Here is a 19,808-nt window from a genome sequence, read left to right as displayed (position 1 = left end):
GAAATGTTTTACCATGTCTGTTTTTGGCCTTGTAAATGGCCTCCTGGGGGAGTTCCCGACCGAAATCAAATTTTCTGTCGATATTTTCCGAAGTGGAAGAGGTCTTATTCGGTGGGACGCCGTAACCGACTTTGAGTAATTTGATCGACGGATCGATAGAGGACTGAATTTCTTTGACGGCTTAATTGAAGAGAAATATAGATTAAAAATAAATTATATAATTTCTAATTATAAAGAATAAATTGCTCCCTAATAAAAAATTGAATAGGTTAAAAAAATTAGTTATAAGGTTGGTAAATATATTAATTATCATTATAGGCGCAACGATTAAAGCTTCATTTTGATTTAAATTTTTAAAATAAATGTAAAAATTTTGAAGAGCTAGTTGCTGTCAACCAAGGGCAAAGCAAGGTAGACGATTCAAAAGCACCCCGCGATGCTAGTAGAAGGTAGCAAGTATGATAAAGCAAACACTCTAAGCCTCACGATGCTAGCTGGGGAGGAGAAATAAATAATGAAGGGCTATTAGATGCTATGGAAGCCAAAGGCGATCACCTCAAAGAATCAGTAACAGTGGCAGTATTAGCTTGATATCGATGAATTCTAAAAGAATTCTAGGATGATTGATATGAAAAAAAAATTAAAGTTCGACTACTACAAAACAGAATTAAAAGGCCTGAAACTGAAAGAAAGACTGAATCGTTTAGAAGAAGACACACATCACATTGACAAAATCAAGCAACTTCATCCAGTGATCTCGCAAGGCTTAAGAGCCGCCTCTTCTCAAGATAATGAGGACCAGATTCGCCATAAGCTCTTCCCTCGTTTGGACGTTCAATTTGCGGCTAAGTTGGAAGGAATAGTGGACCAGTATAAACGCTTAAGTGAACCAAGCAAGAGCAAAAAGACCAAACTAAAACTAGCTAAGCGATATTTCATCCTCTTTAAGAACAAAAAGAAGATGGTTGAGCAACCAAAAAGGAACAATAAGCTGTTGAGGCAAAGGTATATGAACTTTGGGCTCAAATGTTGATAGATAAAACGAAGTTGGTCAGAAAGAAAGGAAACAAAATTAGGAAGAGTGAACGACATCCATTAAATAAAGGAGTCAAATTTTAGGAAAGAGATAATTTCTTTGGTAATAGGAGGGGTATGTTGAGGTGTTCAACTGATACTTACTAAGCCATTATTTACTTCCCCGTAATTATCTATTTTATTGGTTAATATACGTTAAATAATTGGTTTAAATTGATTTTGTGTCTTTATACTCCTAAAGTATACTTTGTATTAATCTAAATTGTTTTTTCAAAGATATATATAATAAAGGATTATAATAAAATACAATTTTCGTTCGATTTAAAATAAAAAATTATTTGATTTATTCTTGCGTTGATTTGATTTTGAGATAAAAGTAAATCAGTATGGACCAAGAAGGCTCCTAACAGCACTCCATATGTTTTATATAGGCATCCATTTTCATTCATTTTAATGGTTCGATCATTCAATTCATATATTTAATATAATAAAGAATTGGAATAAATAATATTTTAACAAAAACAGATAAAATATATTTCCTACCCTCCCCCTACTCCTTCTAGAAACAGGTTGGAAATAATAAATAAAAAAACGGCATCTAATTTTTATACACCTCTCTCATTAAAATAAAATTCTCATAATAAATTACCGCGTAGCATGCCTATTCAAAATCGAATAAGAATCAAATAATGATTTGGTATTCGATCGTTTTTGAATAGGCCTACAGCATAGTAATTTAATCCAAGTGAAATATACTCATGAAATAAAGCATGCTTAACTAGTTCTCAGAAGATCTAGGGATTCTCAAAAGACCGAGGGGCTTTTAATGAGCTTCCAATATCTTAAAATCATAATTTTATGGTGCTGTAAAGTAACATCAAAAAAGTAGAGTAGTTACTAACGGTGTTTTTTGTAAAAAAAGAAACGTCATTGGTTACCTTCTTCTAGAGGTAACGAGTAACACGTTTATTTGACGGAAACGCAAAACGTTACTTGCTATAAATTTTTTCTTAAAAGATATGGAAAAAAACATATTTACTGTATTGTAAAATTATTTTTACTTATTTATTAAATTTTATAAATAATTTAAGCCGAGTTTTTAAGTCAGATTAACCACCAAATTCCTTCATTTTTATTTTAAATTTTCAGTCAATATTGTTCATCTAATTAATATTGAATCAATCAAGATATGTTAATTTATATTCTTATTCTCTAATATTATAATTTATTTTATAAATAATATTATTGTAATATTTCTTCAGATGAAAATGATTTAACCTGCTTTGACCCCAATATGAAACATTTTTTATGACAATAAAAAAAAATAATGGTATATATATATAGTCTATCCAACTCAAATATTTCCTCGATTCAGGAATAATCATGGGCAGTCTCGAAACTGTGAAGAAAAAAAACGGGAAAATATCTAACTAAACCGGTTATAACAAGATGGAACTCTTTCTATAACTCCGTAAAATTAATAGTCTCATTAAGGAGAAAAGCCAATTTGACGAATCTTGTGATGAATCCAAATTGCAGAGATCTTCAGATAATGACAAATCGTTCATAAATAATTGTATGGTTAGTGTTAATTAAAAAATATGATATATGATTTTATATGTGGAACCTGTTGCTATGGCTCTTTCGATTTTAGAACATTTGGGATATTTCACTCCCACGATAACTATTATAATATTAAAACATAAAATAATTTCAATTGAAATATTGTTTACTACTTATATTTTGATTATATTTATTTTCAATAGATTCGAACACATCTAAAAAGATGAATATATATCAGCAATTATTCACTCGCTATTTAAATTAGATCAGCCCTGGATAAGATTATAGGTCAACGAAAATAGAAAGCTTGAACTTATTTCCAGTTTGAGAAAATATCTTTACAAAGAAAACGCAGACTAAACTTAAAATAAGGATTATTCTTAAATTTTTAATAAATTCCCCCAATTAAAATTCATATTTATTAAATAAAATACAACCCTCCCATCCTCTGCGCTATTGAACGTGTGGGCATGGCGAAAAATGTCTTGAGCACTCTCTTGTTTAACCAAAATTTTGAAAATCAATTGTTAAAAATAAATAAAAAATTACTATAAAAATATCTTATCTTATAATATATAATTTTTGATTTTATTTATATTATATATAAGAAAAAAAAATTATTATAAAAAGATCTCATCTTGTAATATATTATTTTTGTAAAATTTAATTTATATTAAAATTTTTGTATATAATATTTATTCAAGTAAAGCGTTATTTTATACGAATAACTCGCGTTCCTTTTTTCACAAGGTAGCGAGTAAAGGTAACGCGTTCTTTTTGACGTAACGAGTATCGCGTTTTTTTTATGTAACGTTTACAGCACTATAATTTTATATTTCAAATCCTCTAGAACTATCACTCACTTTCTCTGGAACTAGAATATGATTAATTTATAAAATAAAAACAGATAAATTATCTGAGTGTCCCTTACCGTCCTCGAATTCTACCCCGTAAACGAGGGCTTTGATGGGCAGTGCCTTTAAACTGAAAGTCAGAGCGTCACCCTTTAAGTGATTGTTGATGAGGGCTGTCTTAAGGCCTATGCGGCTCAGCCCGAGCCAAAAGCAAACGAACTCGGGTCTCGATTCCATCATGAGGGCTATGACTTCCTCGACGGGTTTCTCGGGTGATATGTTAGAGGGAAGATTAGACTTTGTGGAATCGATGGTCTCAACTTGGATCTCGTCTAATTTTTTATTTAAAGATTGGTAAATCTAAAACACCATTAATACCATACACTCAACTAATGCCTTTGAAATAGGATATTTTTGAAATCAGCGGTCACCATATTTTAGTTATTCGTTAGGATACCAAAGATAAGTAAAACGTAACATGAGTTTTCATATATACCATAAAGTAGTAAATACATTTTTAAAATTCGCAGTCTTATTAGAGGCCGCCCTAGCTTACTTTCTAATCGCAATTTCCAGCTGTTTATTTTAACTCTGCAGGAAAATCGAATTTTTTTAAAATATATCAAATGATTCAAAAAAATGAAATGTGATCAAAATTTATGGGGGGAAAGCTAGCTAGAAAGCCCTCTTAAAGATATAAGTTTCTTTTTTAAAACGCATCACTCGATTTGATTATGACTACAATAATTTATTATTTTCCTTTTTTTTGTATACTCTGTAAACATTTCAACAAAATGTCATGAATATTTTTAAAGATATAAATTAAATAGTGTTGTAAACGAACGCGTTCAATGAACGGCGTTCCTTTTATTTTTGACGAACTTTGAAACACATTCCTTTTTTATGATGAACGCGTTCGAATTTAACGTTCGTTCAATTTTAAAAACACCTAATTTTTATTTATTTGAAAAATTTAATATAAATCCGAATTTTTTAAGTAAAAAGTCTTATATTTTATAATCAAATGTTTTTCCTTATTCACATTTCAATTTTGTTAACACGCCATTATTATAGTTTATTAATTTGGATATTATTGTTTATATTTTAATTTAATAGATTAGCATAAGCATGGATATTATTATTTCACTATCATCATCATCATCTGATTCTGAAAATTCAAAATCAGATGAATTAACACAATAGCCCAAATATGATAAATATTTTACAGTAACATCCTATATTGAAGGAACTAATTCAATACTTACCAAATATAAAATGTGCCCAAAAAGTATTATATCAGTTTCAAAATCTTCAAGTTTCAATTTTAAACGACATTTGATTCTAATATTAATTATTTTATATAATATAACCAAGCAAAATCTTAAATTTGATGAAAAAATGCATTTGGACTACTTGACGGCCATGATAACGATAGTTATTTTAAAATTAAAAAAAATTAGTGGCCTAAAATATGGTCACATTGATAGATGAAGTATTAAATGGGATTAATAAAAGGTATTAAACCTATCGCTAACAAATCAATTATACATATATTTTGTTTTTTAAAAGATATGAACATATATATGAAGATTAATAAGTTCTTTCTGCAATTATACACCCACTATTTAAGCTTTCAATGGCCATGGATTAAACTTCAACAGAACGAACCTATAAAAAATAAACTTATAGCGTTATTGGAAAAATGCATTGAAAACCCTAGAAATGATAATGCAAGAACAGGTAATTTCGAGACATCCTTTTTTTGACGAGGTAGTAGTGGATGGGTTAGAGGAAGATAACTTATCTCAATTTTTTGAAGCAAAGGGCAAAACAATAAATGTTTTTACCCACGTTAAAAGAGTTGTTTATTAAGTATAATACCGCCCCTCATCTGCCCCTGTAGAACGCGTTTTTAGTTTAACTAATGTCATATTAACTGCCAAGCTTTCCTGTCTATCAGATGAAAATTTTTAAAACAATTGTTAAGAAAAATTTTTTATAAAAAAATTTTTTTTTTATTCCCTATATTATATTGTATTTATAATTATATAATCAAAATAAAACTATCATTTTTTAACATGTCTAATATATTGTGTTAAAAAATATAAGACATTTATTTATTTTAAATTTAATTCTAAAAAAAATTTATCATAAAATTTTGAACGAACGTGAACGCGTTTCTTTTTTCTAAACGTGAATGTGAACGCGTTCGATTTTTGCCAATGAACGTTGAACGCGCTTGATTTATTTAGAAATGTTTACAGCAACAAAATTAAATAATATCAGATACGTGCAGGCCCTGCCCGACCCTAGGCCCGGGTACATGGGTAGGGCCGTATTTTAATTTTCTTAAATATACCTGGGTCGGGCTAGGCCAAAAAAATCTTTTAATACCCGGGCAGGGTTTAATAATATTTTTTTAAATATACCAGGGCCGTGCTGTATATTTATAAATCGAATATTTGAATGTAATTTATTTTAAAAGAATCCGGGCCGGACCTGAAAATATAAACCCAGGTCGAGTTGAAAATTTTTTTTTAAAAAAATCCGGGCTGGGCCGTGCAAATAGTCTGCAGGTCTCTGAATGATATCATAAATTATTTTATATTCTAAATAAAAAATCAGGCGATTAAAAAGTATATTTTCAAGAGAAAATTCAAATTTGATAGCAGGGGTGGGGAAAAAAATGTTTAGGATAGAGTACTAATTACTTTTTTTCGATATTTTTTATTCTTAACAAATATGTAATATATAATCATTTATTCATATTAACTCTTCAGTATTCTCGTGTGGTCTATATGACTTCTGCCTTTTAAAAATTAATAATACTTGTTTATTTATTATCTCAAATCTTCAGTAGCTTCATCAAATTTATTTTAGATTATATATATCTCATTAATACTGATTCAGTAATAATAGAAGCCATTTGTCTGAGACTTAAGCTCAGGAAGAGAAACAATTTTCTAAAATTATTTTACAAATAAAAAAAATATAAATTTTTCCTAAAAACTAACCATTTTTTAGGCTACTCAAATAAAAAACAAATGAGGAGGGTGGGGGGAGGATTTAATATATTTTGCAAATAAATATATACTTTTCGGTGCAAAATTGCAATGAAAAGTTCCTCTAAAATAAAACCAATGTATTTTGTTAAAATAGAGTATCCTTATCTAGATTACAGTTTGAAAAAAAAATCATGATTTAATTCTTGAATATTTTATGCATGAAAATTATAACATATCATTACTTATAATTAGAGTTGTTAAACAAGATTTTAGCCAAAATAATATTATGTAGGCCCGGAGGTTTTGCTTGTAGGTGGCAGAAAGGTTTGGATATCTATTTGCCAAATCTCGAGGCTCACATAATAATATTTTGGCTAAAAATCTTAATCCATTTATCGAGCTTTTTAACAACACTCTCAGTATCTACATAAGACAGAAACGATTAGAGGTCAAATACATGAGATTTACCTGCTTCCCATCCCGAAAATATTTTTGTCTTTACCCCCTCCCTCTCCCCCACCTCTCACCGGTTTGTGCGAACATTAAATATAAGTAGTGTTGTTAAAAACAACCCGATTAAGATTTTAGCCAAATTAAAATATTAGGTATAGATAATCTCGAGGGTTACAAAATATTAATTTGACTAAAAAATCTTAATCGGGCCGTTTTTAAAAATAAAGCCAAATAGGGCCTTTTAACAACACTATTTATAAGGATTATTTTATGAAAAATATTTGGCATATTTAGGTAAAATTTAATCAAAAATTATTGTTTGAAAATATTTTGCTCAAAGAATTTTTGAAGATTTTTTTAAAACCCTGATCAACTTTAAAAAAAAAAATGTGGCAAATTTCCTGAAAAAAAGTAATTACTTTTTTTTATTATCTAATTTTAGAATACATGTATGCATATCATATTACTTATTATTTATAATATATCATAAAACGTATGACATTTGGTTCAATTAATAATTTTTAAAAAATTTTTCTTTTATTAAATAAACAATAAATTAAATACAAATACAAAAGAACCCATGAACGGAAAAAAGGAATTCCTTTTGGTCTCAATTCAGTAGTATCCACATTTAATTTTATTTATGGAATAAATTTTAAAAAAATTGACCCACATTTTTAGTAATTTATTCATTTAAAATTGTATTTATAATATATGAGTGCTATATTTTATTTAAAAAATTTTTTTTAATGAAATTATAACTTAAAATAAAATTTCCGGTTCTATATAACATTATTTTAAAAAATAAGATGAAGATCAAAGGTCGATTATAGTAGAAAGAAACAGTTCATAATTACTCGGCCAGAAATTTTTAGCTGGGCTTGATCTCAAAAGAATCTTTTTTATTTGTCCTGAAAAGCCCGACTCGAAATAAAAATTAGATAGGTTTCACATTCTTGCAATGAACATTATCGAGTTTTTGATTATTCTACAAACAAATAAAAAATATTGGCCTTTGTTTCTTGCAAAAATTTTAAAATTAAATCTATTTTATTTCAAAATTTAAACTCGACAGAGTACGTTTAGGTCTAGGAGGGGTTCGTGCTAGGCCTAGTTTTAGATCTCTAATGGATATTGTCCATTAGTGATACTTAGAAATAGCCATTAATAAACTATAACATCAAATGTAATACATATATTATATCTATACTTAAGTATCTTCATACTATATATCAGACGGCAGGGCCCGGCCCGGATTTTTTACGGCCCAGCCCGGGATTTATATTTTTAAGCTAAATAATGGCGATTTAAAATATTTGGTTTCAAAATATGGAGCTAGGGTATTTTCTAAAAAAATTTTTAGGCCTGGTCCGGATATGTACCGGGGCCAGGCTTAGGGCCGGGCCTGCAGGTCTCTGCTATATATTTTTAAGATCCTTTTAGTTTTATTAATATTATTTCGGTTCTAATAATAATTTAAATATTATATATATAAAATACTTTAATAACCTTTAAGTATATTATGCCTTTATTAGTTTATTAAAAAAACATATATATCGCTAGTTCTTATATTAAAAAATATAATATATAATAATTAAAACTAATAGAAATATGATCATTTAAAAAGGGAACTTGGAGCTAAAATATAATGGCGACGATTTTTTTTAAAAAAATTAAATATTCTTCTAATGTTATAAAATAAAAAAATAATTTGGGCAAAAGTATATAATTAAAATTATTAAACTTAAAAACTCCAAAGAAATTTAAAATTACTCCACAAAAGTGAGAGAAAAAAATATAAAAAATAAAAAGAAAATTTAATGTTATAACCTTTGAATAAATAAAAATAAATTAATAGTAAATAAAAATGGGGATATAACAAAAATAACAATTAAAAATATACTAATGACATACCTATATTAGATTATATTGATATAAAATATACACTTATAAAAATATTCCAATAACGGGTGATAATCTAAAAAAAAATTTTACCGCCGTTGTGCGACGGTAAATATCGAATTACGAATCCGCGATCAATATATTGCAGGACTGAAAATGTTACTTAGACAAGGAACTACTAGCATTCTCACAACTAAATAAAATCGTGGAACTTGCTCTTACTATTAAAAGGATGGACGTCTAACTAAAAACAACATAGACAATATATCATATTAAAAATAGAGACGATTATCGCAAAAAGTATGGTGATAATAATTACATAAATAATAAATTCCAAAAATAAGAGAAAGATAATAAAAAATACATTGATAAAGATAATAATGATCATAAAAGAAATCAAAATATACAAGATAGAGAAGAAACTATCATTACAACTATAACGATCACAGAGATGACTATACTAATGCAAGTAACTATTACAATTATAACAGCCGCTTATGCGTTAAATTTAATAAAAAACATCCAAGACGTTGCCCAGCTTTCGGAAAGATATACAACCATTGTAAAAAAATATAATCATTTCGCGAAAGTTTAGAGAAGAAAATATGCGCGATTAAATACGAATACGATTCTGATAGCATAAAAAGAAAAAGACCAACGAACAAATTAACTAATAATATTCTAAAAAGTATTTACTCAAGCGAGGGCTAATTACTACACTTTTCCAGCTATACAATATGACAATCGGCCATTAAAAAAGAAATCCATTCCAAGAGGATTTAAAGTCTAATATTGATTTATATATCAATGCCATGATTTTTTTTTAATTATTCGAGTAACGAAAAGTTCTCAATTATTAAAAGATATCTCGATTGACCTAAAGTTAAAACTGATTTTAAATAACAAAACATGCACAGTGGCGTAGGAGGTTCTCATGGGGGGGGGGGGTAAAAATAGCCCTCTAAATCTCCCATTTTTTATGAACACTCAATTGCTTATATCTTAGGGTAAGTTAAAATTATTATAAATATATGCATATAAGAAAATTTTTGAGAGTATTTCATTATAGATTTTATTTATTATATAAAAATACTTTAGCATAGATAACATTCATTTATTTAATCATGTATTTATTTTTATTATTTAAAATAAATTTCAAAATGTAGAATTTTATACAGATTATAATATTAAAAATTTTATTGTATAAAAACTCTATTTAAAAAAAGTAATTTAACAATTACATAAAATTAAAGTAATTTTTATGCAAATAATGGTATTTAAAAATATGACATTATCAAAATATTATAACATATTGCAATTTTTTGATTTGAATTTATAAAAAGAGGTCTACTTTTCTCTGAGATTTTGCTAATTCTTCTAGAATATAATTTTTATCTTGAATAATCTCCTTATAAATATTTAATAGGGCTAATCTATTTAAACGTTTTTCATCAGTGGTAATGGTATTTAAAAATATGACATTATCAAAATATTATAACATATTGCAATTTTTTGATTTGAATTTAAAAAAGAGGTCTACTTTTCTCTGAGATTTTGCTAATTCTTCTAGAATATAATTTTTATCTTGAATAATCTTTTTATAAATATTTAATAGGGCTAATCTATTTAAACGTTTTTCATCGGTGGTATTCCTTAAATAGGCTTTTAATCTTTTTAAAGTTGAAAAAAACCTTCAATTAGTACAGGTACTAAATGGTAAGGCAGCTAAAACAATTAATAATGTTTTAATATTAGGCAGGGAATCTAAAGTGCAATTATACATGGAAAGGGCCGGCAGAGCATTTTTTGGTTGAAACCAAAAACATCACAAAGTAAATTATAATATGAGCCTACTAAATCATCAGCGTTAAACTTTGAGATTTTCTTAATATCCTCTTGTGTTTCAAGTAGTGATCTGCATCGGGCCTAATTTTTCAAGCCTGACCAGGCCCGAAATTTTTTAAAAAATGCCGGCCCGGCCCTAATTTATTTAAATATAGAAATTAAATTTTATAATTACTCAAAATAAAAGATATATGTTATATGGCGTCTAGTTTCTATAAATAAAATCAAATATTTTTATTTTATATAAAAAATTCAACACAAAATTGATATATTTAAATATATTTTTTTAAAAATCCAAGACCTGACCCACCCGGCCTGAAATATTAGGCCCAACCCGAATGCAGATCTTTAGTTTAAGTGTAATCAACAGTTTAGACTCAACTGGCTAAATAAAATAAGAAATTTTTAAAATAAAATCATGACTAATAAATTTTTCCTTTAATTTAAATAAAAATGTATCAATAAGGGGAATAAAAATGTTTATTTTATAAAAATCCTTAATAGTAGATGCATCAATATTTGAGCGATTGGATTGTCTAGAAACTACAGGTTTAAAAATTTCAATCTTAAGCATATTAGCAATATCCTTTACTTTCTTATATATTTCATGAAATTTTTCATCCATATTTTCTCTCTGATACTCGTTAATATTTCAACAATATCCTTTGCTCTATTCATAACCTCCCTTAAATCCAAATCAATTTTTTGTAGCATTTTGCAAAAATCATATGTATAATTAAATAAAAAACACATTGAATTGATATTAAAGATTGTAGCTTAATAATAGCCTGCAAAAGATTCTCAGCATCTGCCAAATCTTTTTCCTTGCTTGATATATAAAATTCCGGTGCTGCAAATACAATATCATATAGTTCAATAAAGAGTTTCACCGACTCTTGTCTTTCAGTAAATATAGTCGGACAAAATCTATTTCGTTTCTTTTTTTGAGTGGATGTCATGATAAAGTAGTAGATATAGGTTATGTCTGTGCTTGACATTTGTTGAAATAGGAACAAATTAATGATTGTTTTTTTCATATTGACAAAAAGAAAGAAAGAAAGTGAAATATGTCAAACTAAACAAGTTTTATGCAATGCAAAATAATTTAAAATTTATTTTAAAAAATATATAAATAATCAAATATTGTAGATCAATTATTATTTATAATAAATTAAAAACATATAAATAGTTTTCTAAATTTCAAGCATTTATCATTAATTTAGTAAATTAAAATAAAAAATTTTTAAAAAAAATTCTTATTTTTCAAAAGGGGGACACCTCACCTCCTCTCCATGCCCGCGCCACTGGACACGCAAAATTATCGATCGCGCGTGTGAACCAAAATTTCGATAATTTGAGCAATCAATTATTGATACATTAGGTGCTGAAATCAAACAGGTATGGTGCCATATTAGACCATGTCCAAATTTGATTACTTATAACATAAAATTCATCAATAAATTACTCAAACTAAATAGGATAGAATAGAATAGAATGATTTTTTGTGAATAAATCACAAAAGATTTACTTATAAATATATAATTTTTCTTTCAAGGAAAATTTAGAATTTTAGGTAAAATTAGATCAAAAATCATGTTTAAGTATTCTCAAAAAAAATAAACCAAACACAATGGCTAAATTATAGTTATGCTATGGTTTAGGATAAATTAATTACGCAATAGCTAGCCTCCCGCTTTACAAACGAGGCCTAAAAGATGTTCTCAATGCGTTTAAAAATTTTAACTATAAAAAAATTTAAATAATTAGTTAACTGTTAGTAAATATCAATGGCTGTAATAGAAGCCATTGAAAGATACATTTCGTCTAAAGGTGGATTTCGGTGCAGGTACACTTTTTAATTAATGAATGAAGGAATCGCCCGTCTCGGTTAGTATTAATGTCATCGACGGTATCTTAATGCATTGGAGTAAAAACAAAAAAAATCGAGCTTGGATATAATATAGGCCTTATAAAATTCTTTAAAATTATTACGAGAAATAAAAATTTTAAGAAAAACACATTAACTCAAACACCATCCATATTAATGTTCTGGATTAGATATTTTTTTAGATTAGTTTATTGAACCACCTTCAATGAGCCATTACAAATTTTTTTAAAAAAATATGCCTTATCTAGTCTTTTAAGATAGGCAAATCGTAAATATTACTTTTATTTTTTTTAAAAAACCAGTTCCTCGTTGTAATTAATGATTAATAAATTTAAATGTATCCACGGGAAATAAGTATAGTTTTTTTTTATTTCGTGGATTTAAAATTCAATTCAAATCTTTATCCCTCTCAATTTCCTTCCTTATTTTTTGTTGTTTTTTTGTTCAAGACCTGCATTTTCGTTCTCGTCTCCTTCAGTCTCGGTCTCTGGCTGTTCCATTTGAGACGTCATATTCTTGGAAGGCCCAAACCCGTTTTCGTAGAAATAGAGAGCGACGGCGTTAGCGTAATCTGCAGCCTATTTTAGAGAGAGTTGGAGTGGGTAAAGTTATTAAATAATGATATTAAATCGTTTGAAAATAAATATAATTCATTTATATTGGGCATCTTGATTACATTAAAATCCAAGGGTCATAAAACATCTCGTTTTAAAACATAACAGTTAAAGTGAACGTTTTACAACAGGCCATCGAACAAGGTGTAAACAATGTTTTAGCAAATAGAGGCCTTACCTAGGTGCTTACATTGGCAGAAACAGTCCATGAAATAGGTGGATGAATGAAGCACTACCCCCCCCCCCCTCCTACAATATATAGTGCAAGCTCAGATTGCCACTTTGTTAAACTAAGCAAATGCCACCCAAGGTATCTAGGCATGGCTTATCAATCATCTCAGTAAAGTGATTGTGATCATAACAATCATTTACTTTTCAGAAGGTATGTATTTGTATATTCCTAATTTTTATATAATGTTGACGCACCCTCTTGTAAGTCCATTCTTGGTCTTCAAAAAGGAAAGCCATCTCGTTGGCCCATTTGCGGAGAGAGCGCGAAAAAAAGAGGCCAGCAATAGTCCCGTTGGCTTTTTTGAATCGCCAAAGGCGATAGCGGTAGCGCAAAAGGCAGGAAAGTCCTCTAAATAGAAAATAGGTAGACATTTTTTTTAATTTAAATATTTATAACAAATATGCTTATTATATGTAAATTTGACTAATTTGCTGATCATGATACTGATTATCTTTCCATGTCATGAGGCCAAATATCAAATATTTTCTTTATTATTATTTATTTTTACTTATCGCTTTTATTAATAATCTTATCCTTATACCCTTTCTCCCTTTTCTCTAGATTTTACTCTAAAATATGAAATTTAAAAAATCCATAATTAATATCGAAAACCGAACCTCAAATCCCTGGGGATAGTCTTGTATGAGATTATACACCATTTCACAACGCTCTTCCGGAAGTAGATCCACCCCAACGGAATTATCGCCAAAAACAAACATATGAAAATGTATTGTAGACTATATGGTTGGTTTTCGTGTGGGCTCGGAAACATGAAGGAAAAATAATTTCTCATTGTTAATTTTTGGAGCGTTTAAAAAAATATTAAAATCCTTTTACACTAACGAAGAATGATTCCTTTAATGTGTCTTTTTAATGATCTCTCTTAGTGAATAGTTGGCTAATTGGCTTATTCATTAAATCGTGAATGAAGGCGTATCGTTGTTAATGATCAATTTCTTGATTCTAATCTTGAATGTAAGGTTATGAATAAATCCAGGAGAGGTTTCCTAAAAATAAGTAAAAAAATTGTTATTTTTTGTTTAGACCGTGTCCCAAATATCAAAAATATAATAAATCAACTTTCGTAATTTTCGAAAAAAGAAGCTATTTTTATTGTAAAAATAAAAAGGGGTCTCTATCATTTTCGAATTTGAAAGTTTATTAATTAAAATTTAATAAATTTTGGCCTAGAGTTTATAGAGTTGTGAAATTTTTATGAAAAATAAATAAGCAATAATAAATTTATATTTTTCAAAATATAATAAAAATGGGCAGTTATATTAAATGGGAAGTATTTAAATGAAAACTAGTTTGGTAGGAATTATAATTTTCAAGATTTATAAAACTTTTAGAAAATTTTAATGGAAGATTTTAGACAAGTTTCATAATTTTACCAAAGTTATGAAATTTTTTTAAATATATTTAGGGCATAGTCTTAGAAAAAACTATTTAAATTCTTTAAATGTTTCTCTGCAATAAAAAACCGATAAATTACGTTTTTGCTTTTGTCCATTTTTAATTGGATTTTGGTTATATTTAAAAAAATATATATTTAATTAGAAATGTGCTGATGACAGGCTGACACTCAAGGCATCAGTCAGTAACGATATCGGTTTATACTTTCAATTTTAAGAAGAGACCCAGAACGAGGGTATTTTTGTGTTCCTGTTCCGTTCCATGCCGCCGTCCCTATGAAAAGGTGTTCTTAACTTATATTTTATAAATATAAAAATTTTATGATATATGTTATATATAAACAAATTATAACATACATTTTAAGAGTTCAAAGACATCCTCAAAAGATTACCAATATGAATGCGGTGTTAATATAAATTTGAGTTTGTAAGGAACAAAATTATTTGTTGAAATTTAAAACTTTGATATCAATCTTAGAGGGAAAAAAATTATTTTAAAATTTATTGTATGACTGTGCCATCCAAAAAATTTTAACCGATCCAATCCAAAATTCGTACAAAAACTGGTTCAAATAACCGATTACGATAATTTAGATGGATTTGTATTTGCCATTCATTTTTGAACCAATATAAAAAAATGGATAACTAGAAATGTACCAATATTTTTTTATTATATAGAAACGGACCCCTTTTTTGCCTTTTAAAACATCATTATCGACCGATCGAACCAATATTTAACGTTTTACAGATCTGGCCGATTTTTAAAAACTGATCCGATTCAATATTTTTAATGTTTTTTGGTTATACTATGATTTTATATATAATTATTATCATTTTAATTTATACATAATTTCATAATAAAAGAATTAATTCAAAAAAAATATGATAAATTAATATGATAAATTAATATAAGGAACCAAAATTCAATTTATTTGTAATGTTCAAAAAAGAATCAAATTATTTTAGAAGATAGAGTATAGCTAAAAATTTAATTTTTTTGTTATATTATCTACAAGAAAGAGATTTTAAAATATATATAACCGGTCACATTAAGCTAGTGTTGTTAAACGACTCGATTAGGCCAATTTTGAAAAAAGGCTAACTTAAGATTTTAGTCAAAAGTAAATTATCCAAACTTAAATATTTTGCTCATAGGCTTGGACATCTATTGTCAAAATTTAGTAGCTTAGGCAATATTTTGACTAAAATCGTAATTCTTAAGTTTTTAAAAATTAGCTTATGCTAGTAGTTTAAAAATGTTACATTCAGCCATAAATATTCCCATAAGATAAATTAACTTTTTGAGAATTTAAAAAAAAAAAAATATATTTAATCATTTATTGTTTTTATTTTAAAAAAGAAAATAATGATTTTTTTATGACATTGATTCAGTGATAGATGGTAAATAAAATTAATTTAAATATCGGATCGGTATCGATTATCGGATCGGTTTTGTAGTAATATCGAAAAATATCAGATCATAGTTTAGTGAAAAATTTGTGGATTGGCAGAGCTCTATAAAATATAAATTAAAATTTGACAGTATATTTTATGACTTATGTAGTGGTTATAATATAATCATAATTGATGGATGGTATACTAAAAGCAAATGGATACATTAAAAAATTAAATATATTAAGTGCATGTATAATGAACAGGGACCCGAACCTTTATTTATAACGGTTCAGTATGGTTAGCTATGTAAAAAATTATAATAATTACGGTTCAGTTAGTTCTTAAGAAAAAATTTATAAAGTTTCGGTTAGGTTCAGCTAATTGTAAAAGTTTATAAAGGTTCATTACCGTTAGGAATTTTTTTTAAAATTATTTTTATTGAAGTAACACCATCGTATAATGATTTTAATTATAAATATTATTTATTAAAAATTTTGCCATCACTTAAGTTAATATATTGTTTATTTATAAAATAGATGAAAAATTTATTTTTATTATATAAGTAATATATTTTCTAATATAAGTGGATCCATATTTGTTCGTTGTGATAGCACATATTTTAGCCCCGAAAAGGCCCCTTCAGCAGAAACTTGTGTTGCAGAAACCGCAAATACTATAAGAGCAAGTTTCTATGGTTCTGGATATTCAAATGTTCTTGATTCCCAATATATATAAAATCTATAAATGCAACTAAATCAAAAAATGGTTATTTTGATATTTTGCATCTAAAATATAGAAAATAGAAATATGGCTCTAATACTATAAGAAATAAATACAACAAAAATATGAGGTCAGAGCAAACAAATATTGTAAATTATGATATTGATAACCTAATTAGAATACATCATCAATTTGCAAAGAATATATAGATATATATTATTAGTTAAAAATTTACAATTCCTCACACCTGAAAAATAATATAAAAAACAGATTTGAAAATTTGCAAATATACTTGCACTTCAAGACAACACAAAATCTATTTTTCAAAAAAAGCTATGATTAAATGCTTTAAAATATACTCAAATGCCAAAATTCTATAAATAATATATAAAATTTAAACCTTATATAAGTCATTTTTGAAATTTATATGGGAATAATGACCCTTCTATCAAACTATTCATGGGTAAGTGGTGATATTATACTTAAATTAATCAAAAATCTACAAATTGGTTATTTTGATTTGCATACCCAAAAAGAGAAAATACTAATACTATATGAAGCAGTTAAAAGATTGTGGATCAATTTAAGTCATAATGAAAAGATTAATATATTTTAGATCATTTAATACTTACAAATAATGACACAGATATGGTAAAATATGTAATACACCACAAGGAAAAGAATGAAAGTTATTTATTTTATTATAGTTGAACTGGATTAACCTTTTTTATAAAGGTTCTTTTTACTCTTTCAAACAAAAATTATATCAGTTTGGCTATGGCTACTGTTCAGATATTTATAAAGGTCTATAATGTCTTAGCTGTTTGTTCCGGCTCAATCTGGGTCCCTGATAATGAACATCAAATTCTTAATTTTAGATTGGTAATTGGCCAAACATAAATTGAAAATTGGCAATATCATCAGATTAGTCTCCAAAAATTTGTATCAGTATACCTAGTGTTATTAAACGGCTCATTTTGAACCGATTTTTAAAAACGGCTAACTCACTATTTCATCCAGAATAATTTAACTCAAGCCTGAAGATTTTGTTTGTAGAAGGAACAAAGGTTTGGACATCTATTAGCGAAATCTCAAGGCTTAGGCTATATTTTTCAGGCAAAAATATTGAGTTAGCCGTTTTTAAAAATCGGCTATAAATGAGCCGTTTAACAACACTAAGTATGCCCATAAAAATAACTAGTAAACTATATGCAAAACAAGAAAAACTTTAAAATTGACTGTTTCTCATAACCAAGGCAATAAATTGCATAGTCATTAATAATTAAATATATTTTGTTTTTTATTCCTCAAAAGGTAATTTTAACGGCTTGAATTTTGTAAATTGTATTTTTGTTGATATTGCAATAATTTATGAAAAAAATGGTTACTCTTTTTAAATAATTAGATTTTTTTAAACATTACAAATAAAAGTTTGATTCCTTTTATTCATTTATTATTGATAAAATTAAAAATTATGTGCAAAATAAAAAATCTTATATAATTATAATATATAATCATATCCACAAACAATGAAAATATCAGATTAAATTGGATATCAGCCCAACCCAATTTTTTTAAAATGGTCAACATCAGTCCCAATACAATATTTAATATTGGTATAGCCAAAGTTTGTTATATGAAGCAAATTGGAATAAAAATAAAATCTGTTAATCTTTTATTTCTAATTTCTTATTTTTATATTTGATTAACTCTATAAATTCAATAAATTATATAATAATAAAATTATTATATTAAATAATTATCTTTGTTTTTCAATAAATATATATTCATATTTTTTGGTACCAGCAGTATCGGTTTGGGTATTTGTTAAAAAGGTGTATATTTAAATTGTAACTAATAAATATCATTTATTGTTATATTGAAAAGGATTTTCATATGATCCAAATCCTAAAAATTAAAATATGTGAAGAAAATCATGAGTTTTATAATAAAAATGTATATTATATAATGTAAGATTATATGACATAATTTAAATAAGTAATAAATTTGATTGATATTACGTTACTGAAAGTGGAATTTAAACAAAATAAAATGATGCAATTCATAATACATAAATTTGCACCTAAGAATTTTTTTTAATTTACATTGTTTAATAAATATGTTCCAACAAGAGTAGCAAAAAATAAGTTGCCAATAGAATTAAAATTTCTGTTGTACTTATATTAAAAATTTAATTTAAAATAACACATGATGTAAATATTCAGTTTCTAATATCAAAAAATAAGTTATCATTTTAAAAAATTATATGAGCAAAAAAAAATGCTAAGCTAGTAAATAAATTTTAGTTACTTTCATTAAATTAATACATTACTATTTTCAAATTTGTTAAATTTTCTCTTCAAATACCAAGTTTGTTATAACTAGGAATTAATCATAATGGAAATATAAATTTTTAAATAAAATAAGATAACCAATTGTGGTATATAATAGCTATAAAAAGTATATTCATCTTTTTGAGCGTATAAAATAATAAATATATATTATTTACTTGTAATTTGTATATGTAACTTAAATTTCATCATTGCATAATATTTTTTTACTAAAAATAATGAACGAAAAAAATTTTATAATTTGCAAATATGTTTTTTAAAATATTATCGGGATTTGAGGTTGTCTTTAAAAAAAATCTTTTGGTAGAGATATAACTTAATTTTACTCCTTTGAAAAAATATGCAATAGCAAAATTAAACAATTAATTTAATTTATTACATAATAAGAATATTCTTCCTATGTTTAAATTAATGGCTCTCTTTAACTATTAAATGTAATTTAATCTTAAACTTAAAGTTTGAAATTTTCGATTAATCAAGAAGAAAAGTCTTTTATTTATTATAAACTCTTATTAGAAGGCAATGAAGAACTCAAG

The 19,808-nt window shown here is 26.6% G+C and overlaps 1 protein-coding gene across 3 annotated transcripts in view; it reads right to left on the bottom strand.

Annotated features, from left to right (window-relative positions):
• LOC135930742 (long-chain fatty acid transport protein 4-like) overlaps positions 1 to 19,575 on the bottom strand; it is a 39,262-nt gene extending 19,687 nt beyond the window's left edge. The window contains exons 1-7 of one of the 3 annotated variants that reach the window (XM_065467537.1): positions 19,431 to 19,573; positions 15,012 to 15,100; positions 14,009 to 14,398; positions 13,586 to 13,739; positions 12,997 to 13,123; positions 3,530 to 3,784; positions 13 to 180 (exon numbers count right to left, since the gene is read on the bottom strand). In XM_065467537.1, coding sequence (XP_065323609.1) covers positions 13 to 180; positions 3,530 to 3,784; positions 12,997 to 13,123; positions 13,586 to 13,739; positions 14,009 to 14,184 — 880 coding nt within the window. In that variant the 5' untranslated portion in view covers positions 14,185 to 14,398; positions 15,012 to 15,100; positions 19,431 to 19,573. Of the gene's footprint in view, positions 1 to 12; positions 181 to 3,529; positions 3,785 to 12,996; positions 13,124 to 13,585; positions 13,740 to 14,008; positions 14,399 to 15,011; positions 15,101 to 19,430 lie in introns of all 3 variants that reach the window. The other 2 variants (XM_065467541.1, XM_065467543.1) reach the window with 2 other exon arrangements.
• Between the last annotated feature and the right edge of the window lie 233 nt (positions 19,576 to 19,808).

This window comes from Gordionus sp. m RMFG-2023, chromosome 1 (assembly GCF_954871325.1).
Source record: "Gordionus sp. m RMFG-2023 chromosome 1, tfGorSpeb1-WG-v2, whole genome shotgun sequence".
Lineage (NCBI taxonomy): Eukaryota > Metazoa > Nematomorpha > Gordioida > Chordodea > Parachordodidae > Gordionus > Gordionus sp. m RMFG-2023.
Note: the sequence above shows the minus strand (reverse complement) of the source record. Positions and strands in the feature narration are given on the sequence as shown.